Source organism: Perognathus longimembris, chromosome 19 (genome assembly GCF_023159225.1).
Source record: "Perognathus longimembris pacificus isolate PPM17 chromosome 19, ASM2315922v1, whole genome shotgun sequence".
In the NCBI taxonomy this organism is placed as follows: domain Eukaryota; kingdom Metazoa; phylum Chordata; class Mammalia; order Rodentia; family Heteromyidae; genus Perognathus; species Perognathus longimembris.
In genome coordinates this window covers 4,407,956-4,426,123 of record NC_063179.1, presented here as the reverse complement: position 1 = coordinate 4,426,123, position 18,168 = coordinate 4,407,956, and the positions used below count along the sequence as shown (strand labels likewise).

The window sequence follows — 18,168 nt, the reverse complement described above, 5'->3', positions numbered from 1 at the left end:
ATTCCGGCTTTTTGTATATACGAGGTGCTGAGGGCTCCATGTATATGAGGTGAGCACTTTACCACTAGGCCATATCCCCAGCCCAAAATGTGCCATCTTAAAAGTGAGGAAAATGCCAGCCATTATAACTGCATGACTTGCTTTCCTACCACTCAAAAAGCTGTTTGCTCTGTACCACACTATGGTATTTTATTGCCAGGAAGTGAGAACACAGTGCCTGGAAGAGTGGCAGGTTCATCAGCGGGGAGAGGAGGAGGGGAGGACAATCTGTGCACACTTGCTTCTAGGATTAGAATAGTCTTCAACTAGCTCAAGATCTTGATGTAATAAAGGTGGTAACTTTCCTTCTTGCCTCTAGTGTAGAGCCAGGCCTCTACTCAAGTAGAGTACATAAAACTATAATTTGGGGGAGTGAGGTTTAAGAACACATCAATTTTTTTTTATTTGGGCAGGTCATGAAGGTAGATTCTAAGGTAGAAGGTATTTTGGGTAGAGTTGCAGTTCTAACTTACTGATAAGATGTGTGACTCAGGTTGGCTGCAATACACTAAGCGTGACACCTCCTAAAGGGAGAATGAATGACAGTGAGGTTTTGCATTTAGTTAGTTTTGAAATAGCATTGTATTAGTTAAACTCTGAAATTTGTATTTCACACAAATATTATTTTAGACACAAAGAGTCCATTGTCTTACCATCTAACAAGAGTTTTCTTGTCTTTTGGGATTCTTATGTCTGGACTGAATTCCTCCCACCAAGACATTTAGGAATGCTACAAAGGAAACACAACTGACTATTAAGTGCATGAAAGAGCTGCTTTGTGCTTTTATTACACTTTCCAATTTTCAAAAGGTTCTTGTTCATGATCTCATTTTAGAAATTTTGACACTAAGTTCCTAGAATTATTTTGCCAGTCAGTAGGAGGATTTTGATTAGACTCCAAGGCTCTATGTATTGTTCGTCCTGCAGCATCCTGTGGTCCTGTTTCCAGAGTTGCAAAATTAATGATAATAACGAGGCAGACATCTCATGACTAATAAAAGCACATCACAACACCCAGAGTTTGGGAGCTTGGCAGTAGAAGGCTGGATCCTGACACTTTTTACCTATGGTGTCAATATTTCTGAAAGCTATGAATTAATCAATATGTCAGGCATTTTTATGCCTGGATTGAATCTACATTGTTACTGTAAAATCAAAGAACATTTTACATTAGATAATAACATTTTATGCATACTTTGGACACCTCTTCCACAGTTCATCCAATCCTGACCATGTACCTGTGATTAGGCCTATAACGGTTGAATCCATACTGATCATGAAGTATTGTTTCTTATTGTTATCCTATAGTGAATAAAATAATGTTCAGTACACTTATGTAAAAAATAAAACCAGGAACATGGTGAGGATATATAGGGTTAGGAGAGATGGGAAAGAATGTTGCAAGGAGTGACATTGATCAAGATATATTGTACTCCAACAAACAGTACAAGAAATGTATCCAATGCCCAACGTATGATACTGTAACCTCTCTGTACGTCAGTTTGATAATAAAAATTTGAGAAAAAAAAAGATATATTGTACTCATAAACTGACACATTGAATTGTAACCCCTTCTTAAAACTACGTAAACTTAATAAAATTATTTAAAAATACAATAATGCTACATAGCCTTGATACTATGTGATCCATGTAAAGTAATCTAAGTATAATTGAATATATATGAGATTATGTACATTAACAATGCACATTTTGTATTCATTCTACTTTTATTTTAAAAAATTTTTGTGGAATATTTCATGACTGAACTCCGGGCTTAGGCTCTATCCATTAGCTTTCTTGCACAAGGCTGACACTCTAAAACTAGAGCCAATGCTTCACTTCTGGATTTTTTGCTGGTTAAGTGAAGATGAATCTCACAATCTTTTCTGCGTGGGCTGGTTTTGAACCACGATCCTCAGATCTCAGCCTCCTGGATTGCTAAGATTATAAGCGTGAGCCATTGGCACCAAGCTTCTTATTAATCTATATGAGGGACTTGAACATCCTCAGATTTTGGTATCCCTGGGGGGAAGCATGTCCAAGACCCAATCCTCATAGATACCTAGAGTTAACTGTGTTTTTCACTTACATTTTGTGGCCCATTTAATCATATTTTACATCTGTCTGCATATATCTGTCTGGATGGTATGTTTAAGAGTTTTCTGGAAGTCAAGAGTCTGGTTAATTCACAATCGACTTTTAAAAAGGCTCACACATTGCCTATGACTAGCATTCCTTGAGCACTTCAGCTGTGGGGCTTGGCTGGCTCCCATGTGAAAGCCACGGCTGTCGGTGAGTGAGTGACCGACCACCCATTCAAATACCACTTGTCCAGGCAAGGACAAGTTGACCTACCACCGCATCACAGGCACGCACAGGTTGTGAGGGTGTTCACATGGTATTGAAATGTGGATCCATGACTCTCAGCCATGGCAGATGCCACGTGGTAGTAGGCTGCCAGTGCCCTTGGAGATATGTCCTGTGACTTCGTAATTCATTCAGCCCTCTTAACCCATTTTCAAGATCCAGCATTTCAACGGAAGACAAAAAGAGCTTAGGTGAAAAAAGGAAAATCACAGTTATCTAAATATGCTGATTTAGAAAGGAAACCTTTAAAAAGCATCCCTTAAAGGGACTTCTACATACACCTAGCCTACATTTCAAAGTGGTGATTCCAAATGGTATTTTAAGCCAGTTTAGATAACCTGATAAAAGACTTGAGTTTCTAGCTGGGATTCACAAAGTAATTTGCTGCCAGGTCTTGCGCTGGAGAGTTTGAAGCTTAAAATCAACACAGAAGGAGACTGATAATTACCCAGCCCTGTACTGTGCCATTTTCACTCATTCCTAATCTTCACTCTCCAGTGCCCCAATCTCTCTTGGGCTCAAAAGCTAAGTAACTCCACTTTCTCCCTTTTCTGTGTTGCTTGAACTTTCAGTTCACATCCAAAGTGTTATTTGAATCACATGAGGCAGTTGATGAACTAAACAGTAGGATTTTTCTAAGGAAATATGCCCAGGAAGGCCTTGGCCAGCCTCTGAGACACAGTTGGTTGAGTTCAGTTCTAGATGATAAAAGAGATGTTCAGATAGCATCTGAATTGACAGGTGGTTCTTGAAGGACTAGTGAGGCGCACATCTTAACCTGGCCTCACAGATGATGACTAAGCCTATTTCTACCCTGTGGAGTTATATTAGAACATGGAATAACCATTACCCTATTTCCTCATGAAGTGTCATTCATGAAAGGTGCCTCTGGATTCCATGAATTCACTTCCACCCTGTTAGGAAGATTCTGGGGTGATTCCCTTGTCTTATTGTCCTGATTTCCAACATGACGTCCATTTTTCCTTCCTTTCTTCCTTCTCTTCCCTTCCCGTTCTCCCTCCCTCCTTCTACCCTTCCCTTCCTTCCTTCCTTCCTTCCTTCCTTCCTTCCTTCCTTCCTTCCTTCCTTCCTCCCTCCCTCCCTCCCTCTCTCCCTCCCTCCCTTCCTTCCTTCCTTCCTTCCTATCCTTCCTTCTTTCTTTTCTTCCTTACCATCAACTAGCTATAAGAAGTTGGTTAGGGCACTGACGGTGTATTCTCACGTAGTTCCATGGATGGAACATATTCCCTTATCTCTGCTCCAGTTGAAATAATTCTGTACCCTCTATCATTGCCCTTTACTCTGATGTTTTTTTTTCAAACTACCACTTGTACTTGCCCTCACTCTGGTCGGCACATACCTCTCCATCCTGGTGGTCACACCACACACACTGGCTTTCTGGCCTTCCAGTAGGCTTGTGATTGGGTGTTGGGGATGCTGCAACATATAACCTCATTTGCATTTTGTTCTTTGGGAATATTAAGGTCAGCATCTCTTTTGCTACCTTGACTGTCTGGCTTCCATCGCTGACTGGGTTACTTTTTACTCAGCCTTGAGATCATGCCTTTGTAATCAGGATGGTTTTCCCTAAGATCACGCTGCCCATGGTTGCTTAACTGCTTCTGCCATACTTATTCCTTGTGGTAATCTGTTCTGAAAAAAAAAAAAGAGAGAGAACAATTTCTGCTCCTGTTCTCTTCAGCCTAGGAAAGAATAACTACACAGTATGTTGAAATCCTTTCTTATTTTCTTCCCCTTGGAAATGCTCCTGCCCTTTTCCACATTATAAAAACATTAGAGGAAAAAAAAATCCTCCTTTTCTTGGCTAGAAGTTGACTCTCACTCAATTCACTATCTGCTGTTTCAAATCATTTCTTATTTCTTCTGCTAGGTGACTTAGTTCTATCTGCTTTTCTCGTTTAGGTGGCAAATGATAATTTGTGGTTATTATTGTTTGCAATGACACTGGGATAATTCTCCACTCTTGATATTTCTCGTCATGCTTAGAAAGCAAATTCGAATGTGTCAGCCATCTTCGGCAGACTGGCTTCCCTTGCCACTCAGGCTGGGTATCCACGGCACTGAAGGGCAGGTTTGTGTCCCTTCACGTGGGGGGCCGGGGATCCTGGCATGACATCCTGGCCATCCCTCGTGCGTGCGTGCGTGCTCCTCATTCAAGCCAGCACACACGTCCGCTCCTCAGGTCCATCCAAGTTGCTGGATTCTGGCTCTGCCCTCGCCCTCTGCCACCGTGGGCCAGGTACAGAAGACAAGTGCGCAGTGACTCCCTAGCTGTCTCTCTCGCTCTAGTCTCTCTATGCCACATTATCTTTTACACTGATTTCCCAATAGTGTTTGTTTTTTTTTAATGACAGGCATGACAGCAACTCCCAATTTTTACGTAGTAAATACATTTCATGAGCCCTTTTCTTAGCATCCTGAATCAACTGCACACTTGCGCTGGCTCTAGCACCCAGCCAGCTTCCCAGAGCCTGCAGTGTCTTTCTGAGCATTGTGAAAGCACCATGGCTTTCCTCCGTGCGGTGCTCTGGAGAGCCATTCCTCCTGACCTGGGTGGACTCCTCTCCTTGGCTCCATAGTTTTACCTGTGTTCTCTCAGCACCTCTTCTGCGGAGGCTCAACTCTGCTCTGAAGTGTCAGCTCTGCTAAGGCACCCAGCCGCGCCATGTTTGGCTCTGTATTTTCATTTATTCCCCTTAAATTTCACTTTCCAGCACTGTGCCGACCAGTAGAGCTAATCAGCAAGTGCTGACTAACTCAGTGAAGGTGTTTGTTTTGCATAGACATCACTGCAATGGCCACATTTGAATAATTTGTTACCGCAAGAAACATTCCTTTTGTCATACCACAGCAGGGGTTTCCTCCCAAATGTTCTGAACTATCTACTCTTCCTTATTTATTATATTTTCACTTGTCAATCAAAGAGTTAAAGCTGTTTGTGAGTCTGACTTGCTACATATTTAGTATCATTTTTAGCAGTAAATTAATTGTGCTAGCCAGGAGCTGGTGGTTCGCACCCGTAATCTTTGCTGCTCAGGCGGCTGAGATCTGAAGCCCGTCCTGGCAGAAAAATCCATGAAATTCTTATCTCCATTTAAGCAGCACGGAGCTGGAAGAGAAAGTGTGGCTCAAATGGTAGCGTACGCGCGTTCAGCAAAAAAGACAAAACAACAGCACAAGACCCTGAGTTCAAGCCCCCAAGTGCCAGAACACAAACGAAAATCCATCAATGTGTTGTTTATAACAAATAATAGTTAACTATCAAATAACAATTGTATGAAATAATGGGTTCTGTTGTGATATTCACACTCTTGCGTGAAACCTACAAAGAAAAACTCATCCCAATTTGTAGACAGTTTCACATAAGGGCTTCTGCTTTGAGAGGCATAAGAATATTTTTATGAAAGTTCAGGTGTGTATTCCAGAACACTGTCTCATGAGCAGCTTCTAATAGGTTCCTATTATTAATTTTCCTAAAGTGTGCCCAAGTAAGTTTAAAGTCTGTACTCTAAGTCAAGATGAACTCATTCTTCCAAAGAAAGCCTCATCCTTGGAAGATTTTGTTGTGTGTATGTTTACCTTTACATATGTTCACTTTTGGACACACGTGTAGATACAGGAAAGCTGAGACGAACGGCTTTGCTGTTGTTTTGGGTCACTATCTGAGAAGCTTACTTTTCTTATTGGCTCAAAAAATGTCTTTCCACTCCCAACCCCTCCCGCCCGCAGGCTTGCTAATGTGCTTCCTGTGACTTTTGTGTTTCTCAGGAGGAATGTCAGAACTACATCCGCGTGCTGCTGGTGGGTGGTGAGCGGTTGTTCACCTGCGGGACCAATGCCTTCACACCTGTCTGCACAAACCGCTCGGTAAGGCTCCACTGTTGGGTGGCGGATCGTCCAGGAGCAGCCAGACCTTGCACGGAAGCCCCGGGTTTACACACCTGTGCACGCACCAAGGAGGAACTTTGCAACTCAAACCTTTTCAGAAGCTGACTCGACTCATATACATTTGACTTATTTCTAGTCAAGTTCACCAGTGATATTTAAAGACACTTCTTTAAAAGCTGAATAATACGTATAGTTGATTTACTTCTAGTCTAGTTCATCAGTGATATAACGAATCAGAAGTAATTGCAGCTTACATAATTATGCTTACCCATGTTTCTCATTAGTTCAATCAACATTTTCTCCATCAGTGACCCTAAACATTAATCATAAACATATTCCATTTTCTTAGTCGGCTTTATTGTAGGCATACCATGTTGGGTATGAAAATGGCCTAAAATCACAATCCAAAGGGAGAAAATGAAATTGGCAAACTAAGTAAGAAATCTGCCAAGAAGTAAAGTAAACATATGTATAGGCGAAGTCAATTTATAAGCATTCCTCCTTCTTTTCTATAATCTGTTCTTATAGACAGAGGAAATGTGATAGCTATCTATTGCAGAAGGAAGACAGAGTGATCAGGCCTGTATGCTTGCCTCCTATCCTGGGTATTAATCTAACCTTCCTTGGGGAATATAATGAGGGAATGCCGTTATGCTAATGTCCTGGCAGTTCAGCTTCTCTTAAAAATCTTAACTTACCATGTGTGTTTCGCCTTCCTTAGTTTGAGATCAACATTCAGTTATTGGATTTGAAAGAGGAGCAAGAGGAAGATGATAAATGGGGCAGGGGGGGGGGGGAAGGTAGGGATGTACACAGAAATTCCTGGATTCCACAGCCTGTCTTTCAATGCCTGACATGCGTCTCCTCTTCAACATCTACCCCATGAGGTTGTTACTCTTTGGGGTCCTTTTTTACAAAAGGAAAATGTAAGCTAGGAAGTGATAAGGCAATTTCCCAAGGGCTGTATACCCAATAGCCAAGTCAGCAGTATGTCTGTCTCTTTCTGAATCTTCTGAACTATTTATTCAGTTCGGGGTCAAGAAACAAATTGATTTGTGATAGGATTCCCGGACGCCCAAAGAAATGTGCTCCTTCAGTGACTGGTTTGAAACCAACATGTAGGAAGCAGGATTCATTCAAGATGACTTCTAGTACCTAGGTAGCCTTCTGAAGACTGACAAGCGAATAAGAAATGTGGCTTACACGGAACACATTATGCTGAATGTGTCTTGACACCAAAGCAGTATTTAGAGCTATTTATAACTTTTTGATTCACTTATGTTGATAAAATTGTACCTAGTTTTTCATCATGACTTATATATCTATATTCTTTATGGAGTTGGAATACAGGCAACACTTAGGCATTTTAAATGGATGTCATGTATACCATAATCTCACTTCATATTTTGTGAGTATGGACAGCATAAGGTCCAGTTCCTCTATAGGGCTGAAGCAGACAGAGTGACTGATACATTTTCTATCTATAACCACAGCAAGCTGTTTTCATGCAGTCAGAGAATGGAAGTTTGTCATCTTTCATGAGCCCAAGAGAGTTTGCACCCTTTGCACGGAATTGTGGGACATGAAATCCATGAGACAAAGGGGCTTTTTCAGGAGATAATTGGTTTCCCTTTTCTCTGTACCCACAGTTGAGTAACCTGACCGAGATCCATGATCAGATCAGCGGCATGGCCCGCTGCCCCTACAGTCCCCAGCACAACTCCACCGCTCTGCTCACGGCCAGTGGGGAGCTCTATGCGGCCACAGCCATGGATTTCCCGGGCCGTGATCCAGCCATCTACCGAAGCCTGGGCGCTTTACCTCCCCTCCGCACTGCGCAGTACAACTCCAAGTGGCTCAATGGTAAGCCTTCCAGTCCTTCCTTCCCAAGGTCTCATCTCACGTTCTCGGTGACATTTGGTTATTTGGTGCTTATATATAAAAAGACGTTGGCTGCATAAAAGAAAAGAACCTTCGTGTTACTGAATAAAGAAAAATGCAGCCTGTGGGCTGCCAGTGATTGGAAGAGCTTCACATGGCTTTCTAGACGTCAGAAGAGAGATGACATTCTCAACATTGGACTCCACCATAATGGAGTTGATAGTGTTAGGACCATGCATCAATATTAAGTTATTTACTATCATTTCAAACATTTTTGGACAGTGTCTTAAAGGCTATCTTGGACTATAGGTAACTCCCAATAATTTGAGAAATAATCAATAATATTATTAGTGTACTTGTTAGACTAGAGGTTTGGGGTAGTCATCTTCAGAGTTTCATATAATACCTCAAGAGTTAGTAAATGCCCATGTCTTGTCGTCTGTTTCTCTTCCATCTACGATCTGATAGAATATCCTGGAGAAACAATAAGAAGGATCATGGGTATAATTTTAGGTCATCTATAGATGTGGCAATACCTGGCACGAGGAGTGCCATACTTCCTGTGTCCACGCTTGCTTCTTGTTAGTTTCTTTCGTGTGTGTGTGTGTGTGTGTGTGTGTGTGTGTGTGTGTGTGACATAACTCAGACCATGAGCACTGTGCTTGAGCCATCCCCCCCTTTTGCTCAAGGCTTGTGTTCCACCGCTTGAGCCACAGTTCCACTTCCACCATTTTGGGGGTGATTAATTGAAGATAAGAGTATCATCGACTTTCCTGCCCAGGCTGAGTTTGAACCACAGTCCTCAGATCTCAGCCTCCTGACTAGCTAGGATTATAGCCACAAGCCACTGGCACCCGGTTTACGATAGCTTCTTGTCAGAAAACAGAAACTCTCAGGAGGTGTCCTTCGATTCTATATCAGAGCTCAATTAACTGCCCATTAAGCAATAAGAGGATGGTTCCAGCCATACAAGAGACTGGCACACACACACACACACACACACACACACACACACACGCACATGCAGGCAGGCTCTATGCCCCAGGCACATAAATGTGCATCAGCACATTTATACAGTGCTGTGCAGTTCAGGTCTACCAGTTTTGACTAATTTATTGTGTAACCATAACTATCTTCTGTGAATTTATCAAGTATTTTTCCAAGTAAATATAATCCATCAGAACATGGCAGTTTGCCATTAGAAACACACACACACACACACACACACACACACACACACACTCACACACCCCAAATTTGCAGAAAAACCACTGTCCTCATAATTCAGTTCTTCTCGTGTTGAATGGCAGCTCCACCATCCCCCCCGAGGGCAGTGTGAATGTTTTCTCCACGTTGAGGCCCTGCCTGGATTCTTCCCTTTAGCATCATTTCTATCATAATGGTTTCGGCTGACTGTCTGTGGACGTCCCCTTATGGCCCTAAACCTTTCACCTGTGGAGCTTAGCGTTGTTCTTTCTACCTACTATTGATTTCTACTGGCCAAAGTGCCCAGCTAAAAATCCACAAGGATTTACCCCGTTACTATTGGCCAAAGGCTTTGTGATGAGAATTGACAACAACAAAGTAAAACAGAGTCGGGGGCACCCACACCTGCTTTCTCCCAAAGTGAAACGTTAAGAACATCCTGAAAAAACCGATTCAGGCCATCTCGTGAGTTAGAAGAACAGACTGCTGGCTTCCCTGGGCCTCGGGAGCCCTCAGGCGGGGGCCATGTTGACATTCAGTTCATCTTCGAGCCGGAGGGTGTCCTGGGGACAGGAGCAATCCCTGCCCAGTTTTCAGTGGTCACCGTGGGCATGCCCTTCTTTGCTGTACAAAAAAAAACCCAGGGGCTGGGGATATAGCCTAGTGGCAAGAGTGCCTGCCTCGGATACACGAGGCCCTAGGTTCGATTCCCCAGCACCACATATACAGAAAACGGCCAGAAGCGGCGCTGTGGCTCAAGTGGCAGAGTGCTACAGCCTTGAGCGGGAAGAAGCCAGGGACAGTGCTCAGGCCCTGAGTCCAAGGCCCAGGACTGGCCAAAAAAAAAAAAAAAAAAAAAAAAAAAAAAAACCCAAACCAACCCTAATATTTCACATTACTACAACAGACTTTGTGATATATCCTATCTGGTAAATATAATTAATTTGAGGTTTGATGTGGTCGACAGCACTGCCCTTCCTGTCAGTAAATTGTACAAGGCACCAACCAACCTGCATTCCTCAAACAATGCCCCTACCTTCATCTCCCCAGACTTGCAGGGGCAAAGCTTCACCCAGAAGGCCGCGGGAGGGACCCTGGCCTGGGGGCCGTGAAGTCTTGCTTGTGAGGGCCTTTCCATCATCTCCCCTGGATTTTTTTTTTCTTATTTATTGTCAAAGTGATGTACAGAGAGGTTACGGTTTCATACGTTAGGCCTTGGGTACATTTCTTGTACTGTGTGTTACCTCCTCCCTCATTTCCCCCTCCCCCTCCCCCCTTCCCTCTTCCCCCATGAGTTGTTCAGTTGGTTTACACCAAACGGTTTGGCAAGTATTGCTTTTGGAGTCGTTTGTCTTTTTATCCTTTGTCTCTCGATTTTGATATTCCCTTTCCCTTCCCTAGTTCTAATGCCAGTATCTCCCCTGGATTTTGATAGCACTCGTTGGTTGTCAAGCATTTCCGATCTTGGTTGCCCTCTTTGTTGTTCTAGTTGATTCTCCGTACAAGGTACATCCTGGCCTTGTATTCCCTCCCACAGCCCCCTGCAAATCTCCCTCAGTGGACTCACCTCCCAGCCGGTATCTCTCCAGCTGGAGGCTCATTCCACCATGGAAGAGTGGGGTAGTGCAGTCACCGCCGGAAAGGACTTCAGGGCAGCTTCGGCTTCGTGCTTTGCTAAGCCACAGTCTCTCTTCTTTCCCCTTTCTATTTTCTCACCCAAGTCTTCCTCTGGGCCTGAGGAGTCTCAGCAGATGTCTTCTGCTTCCTCCCTTCCCCATCATTCCTCCCTCCCTTCCCATTCTCTCTTCTCTTTTTTCCTTTTCTTTTGTGTTCTCTTTTACTTTTCTTGTGTGTGAGAGAGACAGATAAAGAGATACTGGGGATTGAAAGCTTGCCAGGCATAAACAACCAAGGGAGCTACTCCCCCGCTGTGTTTTTGCATATCAGTTGAATAACTGGGTACTGAGGGTTGGAATTAGGTCCTTGGGCTACCTAGGGGAGTACTCTACCCCTTAAGCCATGCTCCCAACCCATTTAGTGTGGTTTTTTTTTTCCTTCTACTTCTGTCTTCCATGCGACTGTGATTACAAGTGGCTCCCGTTGTGCCCAGTTTGTGTTTTAAGGTAGGTTCTCCAATTATAACATTCTGTTTTGTTTCATAGGAATCGATCCCCTCATGGCCATATTCCCATCTTAGATCCGGTGTATTGGGGGTTAGAGGTGTGCACCACCACAGTGGAAAGAAAGTATTGTCGTGTTTGTCTCCTCACAGTTTCATTCAAGGAGTGTGCTCTGTCCAGCGAGCTCTCAAGGATAACCCAGTGTTCAGGCTACTCCTACAGGAACTGGTCAGGAATGTCACAGTGTCCAAGGTGTACCTTGCCTGGTATTAAATGTTAGTCTATAGTGTAGTTTGTATTCCATGGTCAGTCTCAAATTGACTGAATGGTATGAAGGGCTCTAATTTGGATATCTAAGTGGATAGTGAGTTGGTAAATATAGCCCGGTGCTGGTCAGAGATCTGAGGATCCCAGTTCAAAGCCAACCCAAGCAGTGATGTCCACTCAACTCTTATCTCCAATAAACTTCAAAAAGAGCCAGAAGTAGAGCTATGGCTCAAGTGGCATAGTGCTAACCTTAAGCAAAAGCAGCTCAAGGACAGCACCCAGGTCCTGAGTCCAACCAAGCCCCAGGATAGGCAAAAAACAACAACAACCAAAACAGTACATGTGAACAGTCTGCCTTTGATAATTTATATAGTGATAGTTATTAATAAATACTGACGTGTGTTTTCAGGATTCCCATTCAAGTTCTTGGCTCCTGTCCTACATCCCCTTTGATCCTCACAGTAATGTGTCATGCAGCGTGTTGTTGCTGTTCTTAAATGGAGGAAACAGAAAAGGTTTATTTAAACAACCTAAGTTCATGAAGCCAGTAGGTGGAGGTATTGAGCCATGTATACATGGACTTCAACTGCATGTATGTGCTTCATACAGGCCAACATAGACATACAAACATGTATATCTACTGATTACCTACTTGTCTTCTATCTATCTATCTATCTATCTATCTATCTATCTATCTATCTATCTATCTCTCCATCTGTCTGTTATCTGTCTTCAGTTAAAACTTGAAGCAGAAGACCTTTAGTCCACCATTGGCTCTTAAGCCACATAGAAATATGTAAGTAAATCTAAGCAGTCTTAGTCAACAGCCCAATGAAATTAGACTTGCTCTGAAGGCTCCTGCAAGGATGTGACAGTGGAAATGAATGCACACTATGAAAGAGGGTCGACAATCGGCGAGTGTTGCAGAAATGGTTTTTATGGTGATTGGCACCAAAATGCAGGAACAGAAATCTTCCCCCTTGCTCTGTGTCATTTTGTGTGATGGCTCTCTGTTTTATAAACTTAGCCTAGATGTGTTCGTGCTCTACGTTCTGGTCAGTTTTAAGCATAGTATACATATGTCTGATCATTCCTTATTATTCAAGGGAACATCATAGAATAATGCTAGCTCTCATTTATTGTGGTCTTACTGTGTATCACTCGGTGGTGCTTGCAGCCTTGTACACTTGGTCTTCCTGGCCCTCTTCTGTCACACGATGGCATGGACGAGTGCTATCCGTGCGCTGGTCCGGCTCAGGCCGAGCAGAGCTGCACCGAGCAGAGCTGCACCTCACCTCGGCGCCAGAGCCGGTCTTCCCCGCTTCTTCTTGGCAAGCCAGTTGCTACGTGGTGTTTCCAAGTCAGAGATTTCTTTTCTGTTGGAAGTTTTTGTAGACTTTGGTTATGGTACCATTTTTGTAGTATTGGAAATGAGATTTCCTTCATGTTTTCCTATCTGTTCTCATGGACTCAGGTAACGATTTCTTTATCACCAGCCTACCTGTGATTTGTGCTCAGATTGTGAAGGAACCGTTTGGGCAGCTTCACATCACTGTATTAAGTCATATAGAATGGAAAACTTTTCTCATATACTCTGTGTTTGGTTTTCCACATAGTCAGCCACAGTACTGCCATCATGATGTAAGTACAGATGTGAAATCAATTCCTGTGTCATGATGTAGCATTTGTCTTATTCATCTGACATATTCTCTAGAACACTGAGCTGAGCTCAAACATGAGGGGGGAAAAAGCCACTCCATTCGTATATTTGTATATGAGCTGACATAGAATCACTCCTGGCTTTTTTTCTGAATTAGTTAGCGGCAAACTTTTCATTTGTTTGCAACAAATGCCAATAACATATGAGTGATGGCACAGATCTTTCTTTTATATACTCATATCCATTGTAGACAAGAAGGCAATGCCTGATTTATAGCTTGTTCAGTTCATTGAGGAGTGACAGATTGTAGATTATAGTGAATTGCATTTTAACAAGAGACAGAACTTAAATAATGGAAAGAAAACAATAAGCATTTCCTGTCTTGCCTGCTGAGAATCTAACATCCCCTTCCTCCAGGTTTATATCTATAAGCACCAGAGAGCCTGGACTGTCTCTTTAACTGTTATTCCTGCTTTTGTACTGCCGTTGTAAAGGGACATAGTGCAGACTCAATTCCAAGAGATTCTACTTTCCAAGAAATAGAACTTGAGGTTTCACAGCAGGTCCCACCCTCAGGGGCCATCAGCATACTAAAGGGTCACTGTAGGGGAGCAGAAGGCTTCCAAAGGCAGTTCCCTACCCAGCATAACCTCTGCTGCATTTCAGAGCAATGTAGACTGCTCACAGAACAGGGATATTGCTCTTGTGTTCTCACACAAAAACAAAATAAATGTGCATGCGCATTTCCATCTGAAATGGACACAGTCACCTTCAGAGCAGTGGACAGTGGTCAGAAATAATTCCTAAAGGTCAGTTGTTGGCGTGGCAAGATGATGGGGGCTATTTGAAACCCAAGCTCTGGAGTTACCCAAACCCTTCCCTGAAACACTCTTGGCTACCAAGTTCTTGAATGTTTGATCTCTTCCTTGAGCTTTTTCTTCCTTCTGTCTCACTCTTTGTTTCATTTCTGGGAATGTGTCATCTCACCAATCATTTTCCCCTCTTCCTGGTTCAACCCTCACCAAATGCCTGAGTATATCTGCCTTCCACTCACAAGGAGACGCTGTGATTCTCTCCCCATCCAAGACCAGTGTCTGGAAAATTCAGTCTTATTTTATGGTGTTAATAGGGCAATGCGTGTTTTCTCTTGAACTTTTTCAGTCCCATTGTAATGCTTAAGTGAAGACCCTCTGAGGTGAGAAGGTCTAGAATCATCTCCTCCCCTAGCCATCCCCATTTCTCCTTTTATTGAGCCTCAGGGATTTTGTGCCCTCAGCTATGAAAAATGGGATGGCTGCTCTGGGCTTTGTGAGTTTAGTAAGCACCAAGGACAGCTTAGAACAATAGAATTACGACCAGCCTCCCATTATTGCGATACAGACTTGTCTTGCCAGTAAGAATCCTTTTTGTGTGTTTTGTGATATACTTGACAACTCTTTTTACCTTAGTGTCACTTTCCTGCTCAAGAGTCCTTACATACTAGAGCCCTTTAGCATTCAACTTCCACGCTGCTAGTCCCCAGGGTACTACCGGGAGGAACTATTTGCAATGGTACTTTACAAATCTCACTGGAAACTTCCTCGTATTTTATGGACATATGCTAATATCCAAAGCTCTAGCCTGGGCATATCTATGTTCAGATACTGTGCTGCTGTTGTTGATGATGTTGATGATGGTTTTTTATTTATTTCTAGTATCATGTTCAAACTATAATCTGATCATGTGAATTAAGATATAGCACTTTTGAAATGGTTTAGCCTTCTCTTTAGAGTTAGAATACAAGCAGTTGTTTTGTTTATAACATATGTATAGTTTGGTTTTATTCCTTGGGTTTGCTTTAGGATTCTATTTCTGCATGTTATTCTCCTTTAGAGATTCAAAGTAAGCATAGATTTTTAAATATCCTAACATTTTAAATGAAATGGATACCCAAGTTTCAGATGTCATTCACTATGCTTTTGAGCTCTCTTTAAGGAGCTTAAGGATAGTAGGAACAGTAAATATATCTAATGTACAAATTATACATTTTACTATAGTTTCAGTTTTGGGCTTTTTTTTTTTTTTTCCTTTTCTGGAAATTGAGCCCAGGACTTCCTATGGACTAAGCTCGATCACTAGAGCCATACCTCAAGTCCTCTCTGTATTTTGTATTTGAGATTCATTTGCTATCATTTTCCCTTGCTGGCCTACAGTTCATCTCCTGAGTAAACGTGTACCACTTTGCCCAGCCAGGAAGAATTTGTTTGTTTGTTTGTTCATATTGATTTGTTCACTGAAATACCTATTTCAGGTTAAAGTATTAACAATCTAAGACTGTGCTTGATAGTTTATAAATCAAAATCAGTTCTTACCAAATGTTCTGTGTGTTACTTGATATCCTTACATATACTAAGAACAACAGTCACATGATCCTGAGAGAGTCTACTGGTGAATTGCTCTTATAAAGTCATTATCTCTGAAAATGTATCCATGGATAGAACTATTTTTGTACCTTCCCATTACTTTTGAACATCAAACTTGAATATACAATTATCCTAACTCTACTATAAATTGAAGATACTTGCTACATGACTCCAGTGCCTTTAGAAAAAAGTAAGCATCAAATTTAGTTTTATTAGAGTTTTTAAGCATAAATATTAGAAGATATCTGTGTTAAAGGTTATCTTTGTTGTCAATGGACTCACAAACGAAGTTAGGGGGAAAAAAACATATCAAATGTTATATGTAAAATTTAATTGATAATCAATGTGTCCCAAATCCCTAATGAGTTTGATGCTTAAGTAAGGGTGCTGCTATAGTTTTATCATTTCTTCATTTCTGTACTCAAGCCAATTATGAGACCAAAAAACTTCATAGCAGTGAGCTGTCTCAATGCTCTGCTGCTTCTCATTGTATTTTCTCAACAACCCAGAAACAGGAAAATAATGCTTGATTCTCATAGTTACATGGTCACCATAGTGACAGGGAGTGCTCAAGCTAATTCAAGGCACTTACCTTACAGTCTGAGTTTTTCACTCATTTGTCACTGACTAAAACTATTTAAAATTCTTACTAAAATCCATAAATATGTTTCATCTTTTTAGATATTGTTTTTCTGCCTGTTTCTTTAATTTGTGCAAGAGTTTTCAAATAAAGTTATGTGTGATTGCAATTTGCTCTGCAGACCTTGGCTGTGGTGGTAGTAACGTCACGTTACATTTTATGCTGATTTATCACAGGATTCTTGGGTGTGGAATAACGTTGTTGGGTTTCTGGTCACTTACAAGGTGTCTGCGGCTCTGGGTTTCTGGGCAGAGCAGGTAAGGTTAAGCTGCCTCCAGAACCTGCCATTTGTTCTTGTAGAAGATACAGGAACCAAAGCATGGCCTGTGGAAGAATATTAGGCAAGCCTGACCAATGGTAGCACGCAGATGATGAGCTGTTTCCTTCTTTCCTGTTCTTTCCAGAACCAAACTTCGTGTCTTCTTACGATATCGGAAACTTCACCTACTTCTTTTTCCGAGAAAATGCCGTGGAGCATGACTGTGGGAAGACTGTGTTCTCCAGAGCTGCCCGCGTCTGCAAGAACGACATTGGGGGGCGGTTCCTGCTAGAAGACACCTGGACCACCTTCATGAAGGCCCGCCTGAACTGCTCCCGCCCCGGGGAGGTGCCCTTCTACTACAATGAACTGCAGAGCACCTTCTTCCTGCCCGAGCTCGATCTCATCTACGGCATCTTCACCACCAACGTGTACGTGGCCAGAAATAATGCCTTGGGCTGGGAATATGGCCTAGTGGCAAGAGTGCTTGCCTCGTATACATGAAGCCCTGGGTTCCATTCCCCAACACCACATATATACAAAATGGCCAGAAGTGGCGCTGTGGCTCAAGTGGTAGAGCTCTAGCCTTGAGCAAAAAGAAGCCAGGGACAGTGCTCAGGCCCTGAGTCCAAGCCCAGGACTGGCAAAAAAAACAAAACAAAAACAGAAACAATGCCTTTCCCCTCCCGGTTCCTCATTCTGAATGATTCTTTTGTTCGTTGACCTCTGAACATTTAAAGTTGCTCTGAAGGAACTCTTTCTTACTTTCCTGGGCCCACAGCCAAAAAATAATAAACAGAGACACTTCCATATGAATTAAATATTAGAAAAAGATATGCGCCTTGTGAGAATGGCATTAGGAAGGTAAAGCTTATGGAAAAAGTTTTGATCCATCTTTGAGTAAACATAACATCAAACTGTTCTGTTACAAATGGCTTCTTCCTGACTTGTGAATGTGTTCTGGGCACTTCTTAAAATACTAGCACATATTAGATATGTTTTTTTTTTCTGTAAATAAGTTGTGCATTTGTCTACAAAAAAGGCCTCATTGTCTGCCAAGTCTGATCTTTAGATAATATAATGATTGCCCAAACCTCTGCTTTTATGTGAAAGTCACATTCACATTTTCCCATAACTGTACTTTATACCATGTTCTGAAAAACAGCTAATTGGGTCATCTATTTTCTCCAATGGCAACTTTGCTTAGGAAGTGTTTCTGAAAACATTATAGTGTATTTTTCCCCTTGGGATAATAGTCCTAACATCAGGACAGGCAGAACTTGGACTGGGCAGTGCTGCTGAATCTCCCTGAGCTCTCATCCTCTCTTAGATGAGTGGAATCTTCACTGACCCTGCACTAATTTCCCATCTATATAGCGGATGCTATGACAACTCAGTGAGAAGAACTGCCTCTCAAC

The 18,168-nt window shown here is 42.3% G+C and overlaps 1 protein-coding gene across 2 annotated transcripts in view; it reads left to right on the top strand.

Annotated features, from left to right (window-relative positions):
* Window positions 1-18,168, top strand: part of Sema5a (semaphorin 5A) — a 371,169-nt gene that overhangs the window by 253,002 nt on the left and 99,999 nt on the right. For both annotated transcript variants that reach the window (XM_048368447.1, XM_048368446.1), the window contains exons 7-9: window positions 6,196-6,294; window positions 7,965-8,178; window positions 16,896-17,181. In XM_048368447.1, coding sequence (XP_048224404.1) covers window positions 6,196-6,294; window positions 7,965-8,178; window positions 16,896-17,181 — 599 coding nt within the window. The remainder of the gene's footprint in view (window positions 1-6,195; window positions 6,295-7,964; window positions 8,179-16,895; window positions 17,182-18,168) is intronic.